The 13207-nt window shown below is 42.2% G+C and overlaps 1 protein-coding gene across 5 annotated transcripts in view; it reads left to right on the forward strand.

The window, feature by feature from the left end:
- The window catches only part of ERC1 (ELKS/RAB6-interacting/CAST family member 1), a 539904-nt gene that overhangs the window by 257236 nt on the left and 269461 nt on the right, over positions 1-13207 (forward strand). For all 5 annotated transcript variants that reach the window (XM_054035177.1, XM_054035195.1, XM_054035205.1 and 2 more), the window contains one exon: positions 9080-9215. In XM_054035177.1, the coding sequence (XP_053891152.1) occupies positions 9080-9215 (136 nt within the window). The remainder of the gene's footprint in view (positions 1-9079; positions 9216-13207) is intronic.

A 13207-nucleotide genomic window follows, 5' to 3' on the forward strand; every position in this document is an offset into this window, starting at 1 on the left:
CAGAGGCAAGGATAGCGTCCAGTTTTCCAGGGCCACATTCACCTAAAGACCATCCTTTGTCTTCCTGCAATCCCCTGCTCCGTTCACTACACGCCTTCCAACTTCTGCAACAAGTGATGCAGGTATCCTACAGGCAACATCCTCTTTTATTACACAGTCCTGATTTGTTCCTGATTTGACTATAACAGTGTTTAAAAGAGAACTGGATAAATTCATGCTGGTTAAGTCCATTAATGGCTATTAGCCAGGATTGGTAAGGAATGGTGTCCCTAGCCTCTGTCTGTCAGAGGGTGGAGATGAATGGCAGGAGAGAGATCACTTGATCATTGCCTGTTAGGTTCACTCCCTCTGGGGCACCTGGCATTGGCCACTGTCGGTAGATAGGATACTGGGCTAGATGGATCTTTGGTCTGACCCAGTACGGCCGTTCTTATGTTCTTATGTCCCCTGATCAAGTCCATCCTGTGCACTGAAAGAAGAAAGAGTTTGTTGAAAAAATAGTATGTGATCAAGAAGGACATGGCGTGTCCTAAATTTTGAGTGCTTAACTTTGTAACTTCAACATTCTTCTAATGTAGGGTTTTTCATGTAATTTCCTACCATTTTGTTTGTTTGTTTGCTTGTTTTTTGTTTAAAGCAAGTGGAAAAAACCACTATTATATGAAACCACGTTGATGCCCCTAAACTTCAGAACTGGTAGATCTACAGCTCAGTTCTCATCCACTTGGACTAAATGGGTAATTCTCAGCACTAGAAGACTGTCATTTTGTGTGTTGACCAGCACTAGTAAGGGATGAAAAACACACTTTGCCAGTGGGCTTCACAAGTATTTGCTGACAGGAAGGGAAATGTTGGGACGTAGGAATCCGTGGTTTGATTCAGGTTCTGTAGGGTAGTGTATTCTGTTGGTTATAAACTCTTCTATTGCTCCCTCTTCCCTCCCCCCCCCCCCCCAGCTTGTCCTTATCTCTCTCTGCTCCTATGCTCTCCCCATCAGATCCTGCCCCTATTCCACCCCATATGCAAGAGGTCTATTAACAGTCAGTCTCTGCCATAGAAGCTACATAATTTCAGTAGTGGATAGATTGCTCATGTCAATTCCAAGTAGGTGTGTGCGCACCATGTGCATGGTCATCGGAAAACTTCCCCCCTAGCGGTAACTGTTGGGTCGGCTTGGAGCTCCTGGAGTCGCGCCCTCATATTGGTGTATATAGGGTTCCTGTTGACCCGCCGCCTCTTCAGTTCCTTCTTACCGTCCGTGACGGTCGTTGGAGCTGCTTTCTTCTCTCTTGCTATGGCAAGCGATCCCCTAGTGGACTTTTTCTTTGTACCTGTAAATAGTTAACGTATAGTTAGTGTTTTCAAGTAGTTTTATAGTTAGATAAGTTTCTGTTGGGGTTTCTCCCACCATGTTCTTTCCCTCTCAGAAGCCTATGCCAAGGGGAGATCCTCACAACTCCTGCTTAAAGTGCTTGTGGGAGGCCCACTGGACCAACAGGTGTAAGATCTGCAAAGGCTTTTGCCCAAGAACAAAAAGTAGAGGGACTCCATCCCCAGCCCTCATTGGACCTAAACTCAGTACTTTGGTGCAGAGTGCACCAATCTCAGTAAGAGAGGCTGCGGTGCCAAGAAAGTACTCAAGCTCTAGAGACCCTCGGCATCGCCACTCTCTGGCACTGAAGACCTGCTCCACAGCTACCCTGCACCACTTGCATTCGCCAGTGCCACAGAAGAAACATGCTAGTGGAGTGCGTCCCATACTGGGACACTCTGCCCCTGCTCCAACTAAACTGGCACCGTTGACTCCAGCCTCTCAGAGAGGTCCATTGAGTCCGGTTCTAGTGGATTCCTCCATGCAGAAAAGCCAGGTAGAGGAGCTGGATGTTCCATCCATCCTGGACATGTTTGAGGGCAGCCAGGAACCTTATAGCAATGACAGCTCCACAGTCCCCAGCACTGGAACTGCAGAGAAGCGCTGTGCCTTCCAAGGGCAAACCAGCCATGATGTGGCACTGGTCTCCCTCCCCTCAGCACTGCTCTCCGTCACCACCCCGGTCACCGAAGTTGAATTCGTCTTCAGATTCAGAGCTGGAGTCATAAGTCTCAAAGTGGAGCCGGCATCGCTCTCGACACTGTTCAAAGCAGAAAGAGGGGTAACAAATTCCCATGATGCCCTGGCTACCCCAATGGCAGGTGCCAACACAGTGGCCCATCTGGACCCTGTAGTCGAATCATCAAGCCCAGGGGCCGGGCTCCAGATCGTTGTCGATCACCTTGGAAAGGCGGGCTCCCCCGACATCCTCTATGGCATGAGAACCTTTGCATGGCTTGGAGACCAGCGCCCAAGCTGGCACCGTGGCCATCACCGATGCCGGCACCGAGACAGGTACCAGTACCACCCCCGGAACTGCACAAGAAACATCAGCACAGGAGGATCCCCGCAAATTTGGAGGGTCAAGAAGATCCAGCGCCACCAAGGGCATCATCCTCATCCTCCCAGGACGAGGCAGTAGCCGGCTCTTCTGCCACGTTGCTGGCTATGGACAACAGAGCTCCCCAGGAGCTACTCCGAAGAATGGCACAAAACTTGGGCCTCCAGGCAGAGAAGGTGTTGGAGGAGACCACTGATCCTATGATGTATGTTCTGACTCCTGAGGGTCCTTCAAGGGTGGCCTTGTCCCTGATTAAGACCATCCAAAACACTACCAAAACCCTATGACAGACTCCTGCTTCTCTTCCTCTCCCCCCCTCTCCCCCCGGGCTCCCTTGCAGATGTTTTTCTCCTCCCTTGGAAGGACCATCTGCTTTACACATTCCCATCCATCCCGCTTGTATACAAGGTCCTGCTGAAGGTCAGAAGGGACTTGATCTCGTAGGACCACGGCCTCCTCCAGCATCCCTATCTAGAGTCTTTCCACCTCACGGCATGAAAACTCCGTGGCTAAAACCCTTGTAACTCTCATGCTCAGACCCTGCTAGAAAAGTACTCCTTGGCAGCAGGAAGCCATCCATCAACTAGGGCCACTTATTTGGCCAAGTGGAAGAGATTCTCCATTTGGGTATTACAAAAGGACACCCCACCTTTACAGTCATCGATTCCCTTTATCCTGAACTATTTGCTGCACCTGAAACAGCAAGGTCTTTCAGCGTCATCAATAAAGGTGCACTTGGCCGCTATCTCAGCTTTCCATCCCAGTTCGGCCAGTAGTTCAGTTTTCGCTAAGCCCTTGGTGGGCCGCTTCCTCAAAGTACTAGATAGACTGTACCCTCAAGTAAGACAGCCAATTCCTCCATGGGACCTCAACGTGATGCACTCTAGATTGATGGGGCCTCTCTTTGAGCCCCTAGCAACATGCTTTCTTCTCTACCTTTCCTGGAAAGTAGTGTTCTTGGCTATAACTTCAGCCAGTAGGGTGTCTGAGCTTAAGGCCTTGACTTCTGAGCCCCCATATACTGTCTTCTATAAGGACATGGTACAGTTGCGGCCACACCCGGCCTTTCTCCCAAAGGTAGTTTCATCATTCCATGTGAACAAGGATACTTTTCTTCCAGTATTTTTTCCTAAGCCACACACTAGGAGCAGGCAGTGAATGCTCCACTCCTTGGATGTCAGGCGAGCGTTAGCCTTCTACATTGAAAGAACAAAGCCATTTAAAAAATCAACACAACTCTTCATTGCAATTGCAGAGCAGAGGAATGGGCTTACAGTGTCATCCCAAAGAATGTCTTTATGGATCACTGCCTGTATCAGGGCATGCTACGACCTGGCTATGATACCTGCCCTGGTGGTGATGGCACACTCTGTGAGGGCACAGGCATCCTCGGCAGCGTTCCCATTCAAGACCATCTGCAGGGCAGCAGCATGGTTATCGATCCACACCTTTACATGGCACTATGCCATTATGCAGCAGGCCAGCAATGATGCCACATTTGGCAGAGCAGTGCTGCGATTTGTGATCCGCTGAACTCTGACCTTTCCTCCTAGGAGATTCTTGGGAGTCACCTATTCGAGTAAGCACTCGAAGAAGAAAAAATGATTATCTACCTTCTCATAACTGTTGCTCTTGGAGATGTGTTCTTCATGTCCATTCTAAGACCCACCCGCCTGCCCCTCTGTCAGAGTATCTGGCAAGAAGGAACTGAAGAGGCGGCGGGTTGACAGGGACCTATATACACCGCCACGAAGGCGCGACTCCAGGAGCTCCACAGCCAACCCAACAGGTACCACTAGGGCAAAAACCTTCTGACAACTGTGCATGCGGTGCACACGCACCTACTTGGAATGGACATGAGCAACACATCTCAAAGAACAACAGTTATGAGAAGGTAAGTAACTGTTTTTTCTTGTGAGTCCAAAATTTCAGATTCTTTGAGATGAAATGCACTATATAAATGCTGCTCTGGTTCTAGCTCTCTGGAAGCAGAGTTCTCTGAAGGAAAGGGAAGAGTCTTCTTTGTATAGTGAGTTTTATGCACCTTTTCTGTGCACAAAAATTGGGAAATAATGGAAGGGCATATATTGGGCATGTATAACAAGCCTTCATATACAGAAATGTAGGGCAGGAAGTGCTCAAGAGGTCATCAAGTCCAGCTCCGCGCACTGAGGCAGGATGAAATAAACCTAGAACATCCCTGACATGTTTTTTTTCAACCTGTTCTTAAAAATCTCTAGTGATGGGGATTCCATAACCTTCCTTGGAATCTATTCCAGAGCTTAACTACACTTATAATTAGAAAGTTTTTTCCTAATATCTAACCTAATCTCCCTTGCTGCAGAGTAAGCACATTACTATTTGTCCTATGTTTAGTGGACATGGAGAATAATTGATCACCATCCTCTTTATAACAGCCCTTAACATATTTGAAGATTCTTTAGGTCCCTCCCTCAGTCTTCTTTTCTCAAGACTATACATGCACAGTTTTTTAATCTTTCTTCATAGATCGTTTTCTAAATCTTTTATCATTTTGGTTGCTGTCCTCTAGATTTTCTCCAATTTGTCCATATCTTTCCTAAATTGTGGCATCCAGAATTGGACATAGTACTCCAGCTGAGGCCTCACTAATGCCAAGCAGAGCAGAAAAATTACCTCCCGCATCTTGCATCCAACATTCCTGTTAATACATCCTGGAATAATATTAGCCTTTTTGGCAGCTGCATCACATTGTTCACATTTATGATCCACTATTCAGATCATTTTTATGAGTACTAGCACTTAGCTAGTTGTCCCCCATTTTGTAGTTATGAATTTGATTTTTCTTCCCAAATGAAGTACCTTGCATTTGTCTTCATTTAATTTCATCTTGTTGATTTCAGATCAGTTCTCCAATTTATCAAGGTCATTTTGAATTCTAATCCTGTCCCTCAAAGTGCTTGCAGCCCTTCCTCTCTTGAGATCATTTACAAATTTTATAAGCATACTCTCCACTCCATTATCCAAGTCACTAATGAAAATATTGAATTGTACCAGACCCAGCACTGACCCCTCTGGACCCACTAGATGTGCTCTCCCATTTTGACAGCGAACCATTGATAACTACTCTTTGAATATAATCTTTCAATTAGTTGTGCATCCGCCTTATAGTAATTTCATCTAGATCACATTTCACTAGTTTGCTTATGAGAATGTCACGTGGGACTGTGTAAAAAGCCTTACTAAAATCAAGATATGTCACATTTGCTGCTGCTTCTCCCCCCTCCCCCCCCCCATCCACTAGGGCAGTAAACCTGTCAGAGAAGGAAATTAGGTTGGTTTGGCATGATTTGTTCTTGACAAATTCATGCTGGCTATTCATTGTAACCCTATTATCCTCTAGGTACTTACAAATTGATAGTTCATTGGTTTATTCCAGTATCTTTCCAGGTATGGAAGTTAGGCTGATTGTTCTATAACTCTACAGGTCCTCTTTGTTCCACTTTTGAAAGATAAGTACTATGTTTGCCCTTCTCCCATCCTCCATGAGCTCTTGAAGAGAATTGCCACCGGTTCCAAGATTGCTTCAGCAAGTTCCTTAAGTATCCTAGGATGAATTTTATCAGGCCCTATCAACTTGAAGACATCTAACTCATCCAACTATTCTTTAAATTGTTCTTTCCCTGTTTTGGCTTGCATTCCTTCCCCTTGTTGTTAATATTAATTTTCTTGAGTATCTAGTGACAATTAACCTTTTTAGTGAAGACTGAAACAAAATAGGCATTAACCACCTCAGCCTGTTTTTATTAGCTCTCCCCCCACACTAAGTAGAAGATCTACACTTTCCTTCATCTTACTCTTGCTCCTAATGTATTTAAAGAACTTCTTACTAGATTTTATGTTCCTTCTTAAGCGTAACTCATTTTGCGCCTTAGCCTTTCTGATTTCGTCCCTATATGGGTGCTGTTCGTTTGTCCTCATTAACAATTGGTCTGTGTTTCCACTTTTTGTAGGATTCCTTTTTGATTTTCAGGTCATTAACGAATTCCCGATCGGAGCCATTTTGGCCTTTACTGTTCTTTCTGTCTTTCCTTTGGATTGGAATAATTGGCAGTTGCACATTTAATAATTTTATCGCTTAGATTTTCTTCCCATGGGATCTTATCTACTAGTTCTCTGAGTTTGTTGAAGTCTGCTTTTTTAAAGTCCATTGTCCTTATTCTGCTTATGATCATCTGTGCTTCTATTGGCAGGGTAAGAGGCAACATGCAGTTCACGTGGGCAATGAAAGAGGCTGGGTCACATCCCCTACACCTTCCCAATTACTTCACTTTTTTCAAGTTATAGGTTTCTTTGCCCAGGACACATGTGACCTGTCCTTTTTTTTTTTTTTTTTTTTTTTTTTTACAATAGTTGAACCATTACAGCCAAGTTTACTATAAATCCCTATCTTATTCAAGGTCTTCACTAGAGCCACATGATTTTTTCCATCAAAGATACAGTAGGATTGCCCTAGGCTGCACTTTATGCAGCTTCCATAACTCTGGCTTGGATCAAGTGGTTTAAGGCACTAGGGAGTTGCATGGGCTCTCTCAAAATCTGCCTTTAGGAAGTACTTATGTTTGCCTTAGAATTTCTGGCTGACTGCTTCTTCAACATTCAGATGATCCTTTACATACACTATGGGAGCCAATTCATTAGCAAGTCTTGCTTTTTGGCTCAGACTCTGGGCAGCAAATTTCATGTCAAAAGTTCATTTAATCAGCTTGCTTTTCAAGAGAGACCTTTTAATGGAGAGGACTTGGACTTTGCAGAAGATAATCTATTTTTTATTTTAATCAGTGGTATGCCTTTATTTCTGTAGTTCAGAATGCACCAGCAAATAGTGATAACAAGCAATATTTTTCTAATGGATAAATTTAGCTTCATCAAATTTATCAAAACAAATCCATACACCTATCCTTAATGTAGGAATTTAATTGGCATACCCATGTGAAACACTGTGTGTTGGGATTATTTAACTATATTTTCTATAAATTAACTCTGCTTTCTATCTTTATTTAATAGTACAGAAATAACTCTGTTGTACAAGCTCAGTTCAGTGCTGACAAAGTATTTAAGAAAAGTTATGTAATCACTGAGCAGATCAGCTTTCAGAGTGGACTCAGTGCCCATTACCATGATGCAGCACTAGCCCAGAGCAGCTTATCAATTATACTACTTGTGTCCAGGTAGTATCCCTAGAATCAGCTGTAGTTTTTTGGAAAGGGCATTTATAGGTACACCAATGATTCTATAATGTCATAAGCAAAGGACTTCGGCTTCCATATTTCTCGAGACACCTCATCTTGGTTATCTTCCTTGATTGAGAAGAGCTAGAAGAGACTGTCTCTGGAAGCCATCAGCACTGTTCTTTTCTCTGTGATGAGAGTGTCTGTCTGCAAAGCAACACCAAGGGAGTTTGCTATCTATGCAGTTACTCCAGCCCCAGCTGGCTCAGGGAGCAAAAACCACAGCCTAGGAATTGAACCCAAATTCCTTGTATGGCACTGCAGAGCACTGACCAGCCTATAAATCAGTTAATTGGTGTATACTGCAAAGAGGTAATCTCTTTGCTGTGAGCTCTGAAGGAAATATCAAAGCAGCCGAAGTTGTTTGTGATCTATTCTAAATGTCTTTCTGAAATGCCTTCAGAAGGAACATTCTTCTCCTCCTGTGTGTGTGATGCACCAAAAAGGAAGCTAGTTTATGATTTTTTTCTAAACATTAAATTAAAGAGTTCTCTATGCTAGTTGTATGATATTTGGGAGGAAAGCTTGGGACCAAAGAATCTGTCTTTTATTCCAGAGTCCAAACTCCAGATGTAATTATGGAGAAAAAGGCTGAGGAAGCAAAGCTGGTCTGTTTTATTTTGATTGGACCAAAAGTTTAGACTTAAGTTTTCTGTGGTCAGGAGACAGAGATTAAAGGGTCTGTAATTAGGTTCCATACTCCATGTGTCTTAATGCCCAGAAAGGCCAAACCCCTGCTGTGGGCAATGTTAGTTGCCAGAACCATCAAGAATAATTCACAGATGCGAGTGAAAAAGGAAATTATGCACACTTTCTTGTCTCTCTAAGAGGGGGGTGGGGAATATACCACAAAATATCTAGTAAACAAGTAGAATTTGAGGTTGGAGAAAATAGTTTTACTGCTTGAAGCAGATGGCCTGGACCTTGCGGATGTTCTTGTATGTTTGAGTTGTATTTTTTTTTTTTAATTTCTCTTCCTCCCCCCACCCCCTTGAATAAAGTACAATGGTGTACACAAGGTAATATGGGTTTCTATATATGTGTATAATACACTGTGACGAGTCACCAGAGAGCAGGTATGTCTTTGATCAACAAGTCCTACAGATGTAGCGGTTTGAAGTTTTAGATTAATGGGGTGATGCAGTCTGAGATTACTCCAGTCACTTCTCTTAGTAGTGGTGGGTAAAACGAAGTGTTCTTTAAATGGAGTTTACAATTGAGTCTGGGTTGGAAGCTGGAGTATTTGTAGACTTCTACAAGATGAGTGAGAATGTTTCTGGGCTTTCCACCATTCTTGGGTCCAGGTCACATAAGAGCCAGGACTGACTGAAAACATATTCTGGATTTTGCTCTGAATGTTTGTTTTTCACTTCACAGGCAAGTCAAAGACCAAAATAAGAAGGTAGCAAACCTGAAGCACAAAGAGCAAGTGGAGAAAAAGAAGAGTGCACAGATGCTAGAAGAGGCCAGACGGAGGGAGGACAATCTCAATGACAGCTCCCAACAGCTTCAGGTAGCATAAAAATCTGAATTGGGGGGATATGGCTGATAGCCAGTCTTCTTTCCTTTGTATGCGTGTGCACTTTCTCGCTTCTCTTCCCCCCGCACCTGCTGCCTTGCTTTTCAACTTGTTGGATAATAAAGGAATTGGTTTGTGTTTAAAAGAACAGTTTTATTCCACAGCACTGCAGATAGCTGCCTCTGGCTTCTGCTTCTGCAGTTTCATTCATTTTTATGGTAAGTAAACAGGGATTCAATTGAACTGTAGAGTGGGTCGCTGGAATGGTTTTATCAAATGGATATTACGATTGGGATGTTGATTTCTGTATCATAGCTACTTCTAAGAACTTCTTTCTTTAGTTGCTTTGGGGTATTTTCCAAAAGGAATGACCTTATTTTGCTGGATTTTCTTCATTAAATAAAGGATGAAACACACGACAGCATCAGTAAGTATTCCTGTGGCAATGAAAATGTATTGTGGGTCATGTGGAGGATCACATGTTTTCTGTGATTACCAAGAGCTTCCATTTGGCACTGAATCCTACTCCACTCCTCATCAGTTCCAGATGTACCCACTAGTCTGCTACATATTTCCCTCTACCCATTAAACTGTCAACGCACTGCTGTATCACCACCTATAAAGTCACCAGCCTCCCACAAAATGGTACAGACAAAATAAAGTTGGCAATTTGAAAGCAAGAGAAACGTTTCTCCATTCACCGAACTTTGATACCAACATCAGAAGTTATGTCAAATAGTGAATAATCAAGTGCTGTAATATCACTGTTATAACTGCTTCAGTGGAATAAGGGTAGAGAATGAAGAGTTGTTCAAAAAACTTTCAAGTAAAATTGCTTTAGTATTTCAAAATAATTGCAGCTTTTAAAAAATCATTTTCTTTTCCTTTCCCCATCGTAAGTATAACGTGAAAGTAGTCTGCCTTTTAAGTCGTATTCTAAAAGTAATGATTTCTAACTCTCTATAGATCAGTCCTTTTTATAAACATTTTGCTTGACTTTGCACAATTGGTCCAATCCTGACCACAGGTATCTCATTATTCTCAGGTATTTGATATCATTCAACTAATTAAGACATAATCCTAATTGTTCATTAGAAGGCAAATTCCCCAGTTAATTTAAATTGACAGTTTTTTGCTCTGTTTTGTGGGAGTCTGGTGGGGTGATTTCAACACTTTCAGTACTTCAGGGAGAACTAGAGACATGGGTAAGACGTTCTCAGCCGTGCCAGCTTGTGGTTTTTCCATCAATGCCAGTCCTGTTCAGAGCATGCGCTCAAAGAGTTAACTTCCAAGTGCATGTAGTGATCTCATGACTAGACTTTTTAAAAGCCTTGGATATGGGAATTCTATAGCTGCTAATGCATTCTGCAGGTACAATGCTACAGAAATCCACAAGGCCCTAGTTATGTGACAGCATATGTTCAGACTACACAATCCTCTTTGTATTTGCAAAGTCTTTTCAAAATTTTCCTTGAAGATTTTTTTTATTTACTTAGGTTTTTGAACAATGCTTATGTAAATACGTTAATTCTGAAAATGTGTTTATTTGGCATCTGAGTTAATAATTTAGTGGATGGTGGTACTTATCAAGTTGTGCCATCCCAGGTAGGTTATCATTTCTGTAGTGCAATGATTCCAGGTTTCAAAAGTGCACTCTTTTTTTCTCACTTGTTTCTTCCTTTTCATCACATTTCCCTCCCATGCAAATGGAGCATATGGGGAAAGGTAGACTGAAATATGTCCTTTTATTGTAGCTCACAGCTCCTTATTTACATATTAAAGATGTTGGCTTATTCCTAGAAGTGATATGTTTTCGAGACGTTATACAATTCTGGACAGAAAATGGCATTCTGTTCACTGATGTGACACTTGATTTCTGTGCAGAATATTTTCCTCTGAAAATTAACCGACAAATTGTAATATGCTTGGTAATTGCCACACACAGAGATTCACATACCTGTTACTCAGATTATTGTGGATTTGTGCAGTGGGAAGAGCGGTCAGGTGACAAGCTTTTGCTCAGAAATCAAGCATCAGGTCAAGGAAAAGTGTAATTTCTTTCCTGAATTGTCTACATAGTGTATAGATATCCTTTTACAGACAACTGGTTTGTCACTCATACTTTGTATGGTCAGATGTGGCCTTGTAGATGTGGACGGGGACTCAGGAGACCTGGGTTTTGTTTCTGTCTCAGCCACTGGCCTGCTGGGTGACCATGGGCAAGTTACGTCACCTTCCTGTGGCCTCACTTTCCCCACCTTTTGTAAAGTGCTTTGAGATCTTCTGATGAAAAGTGCTATATAAGAGCTAGGTGGTGGTATAATTCCTTACTCTACTTATGGATCATTTGTGCAGTAAAGGTGTCATGGAACAGTGTATTTCTAAACATATGTACAACTATGAGGGAAAAGTACATTTTTAGTATGAAAACTTACAGATTGAAAATTTGAATTTGCAAATAAGTAATCAACTTAAATCTCTGAATTAGAATCTAGGAATAAGTAACCAGTTTCCTCTAACAGGGAAAGAAATTAAATTAATTGGATGACCTTTTTACTTTATTGCTATTATCTGAAAGGTTGGCTTTTCAGTATTGATTTGGATTCCTATAATAGCACTAAGACAACTGAATAAAGAAAGAAACAAAACCTGAGAAGGGGAATGCCACAGTATATAATTTGCTGGCATATTGTCTATTCCTTGTGATGATCCAGCCCTTTCATTTTGAGACAGATGACTGCGGTAACTTCTTGTACTGTACATCTTGCCAATGACTCTTGTAGCGTGTTATATTCTGCTTAATCAGGCATAAATAAATTTCAGATAAAAATATGCGTTGGCAGAGGCATATGAGAACTCAGGATTGGCATAGCATGAGCTGATGCACAAATCAGACTTTAAGATATGTACAGAAGTCTGTACAGCATTAGCTTTACTTGGTTATGATCAGTGTCATTCTCACTTTAATGGTTATAACCTCTCCACACCCAAAGCCTTCAAAAATGCACATTGCGGTGAAGTTATAAAATTTGATTGCTTATTTGACAAGGACAAAGGAGTCTTTTCCAGCTTGTGCAGAGTTCTTTTGGTTTTTTTTGTTTGTTTTTTTGCTATGATAGGTTGGGTTGGTTTGAGAGTTGGTTGTTGGGGGGGGGGGGGGGGGGAGGGATAGGGGGAAGGGGAATGATGTGGCTTTTTATATATAGAGAGAGATACCTATCTCATAGAGCTGGAAGGGACCCTGCCTTCACTAGCAGGACCAAAGACTGATTTTGCCCCAAATCCCTACGTGGTCCCCTCAAGGATTGAACTCACAACTCTGGGTTTAGCAGGCCAATGCTCAAACCACTGAGCTATCCCTCCCCCTTTCAGGTTTTCTTTGTAATGGTCCCCAGCAGTTAGCCATTCAAAATGTGTAAACCACAACACTCATAAAGGTCAATTGGATTAAGGAGAAGTAAGAAGTTTCATGAAAACCAGTCCCTTTGTTACCAGTATGGGTATGTCAGCTTCCTGTCACCTGGATACCAGCATCTCATTTGGGTGGGCTAATTTATAGAGAGCCTCTCCCCATGTTCACAGAAGAGTGAAGTGAATGCTTTCATTGGGAGATGAAAAAGGGTTTTAGATGTAAATAAAAATATCAGACTGAAGTAAAATATGGAATGTTTAATGACAAGGGGCTGGTCCAATAAAACCCTTTCCTTTAGGAGAGCTCTTTGCTTGCAGCTTGTCTCTCTAAGACTTCAGCATTTTGGTTTCCTGGAAGTAGAATCTACCAAATACCACATTTCAGTTCCTTAGACATGGAAGCCTGTCTTTTCCTTAGTCTCTCAAGAACACTGTTTGCTAATTGATTAAAAAAATTAAATCTGGGGGAAATATATATATTTTATATGCAAACATTGTTGGGTTTGGGGTCAGGACACATAAGCACCAATTTCAGATAATTTTGGTCTTGGTGGTTTTGGCTGGAATTAATAAGA

The sequence above is a fragment of the Malaclemys terrapin genome, chromosome 1, assembly GCF_027887155.1.
Source record: "Malaclemys terrapin pileata isolate rMalTer1 chromosome 1, rMalTer1.hap1, whole genome shotgun sequence".
Lineage (NCBI taxonomy): Eukaryota > Metazoa > Chordata > Testudines > Emydidae > Malaclemys > Malaclemys terrapin.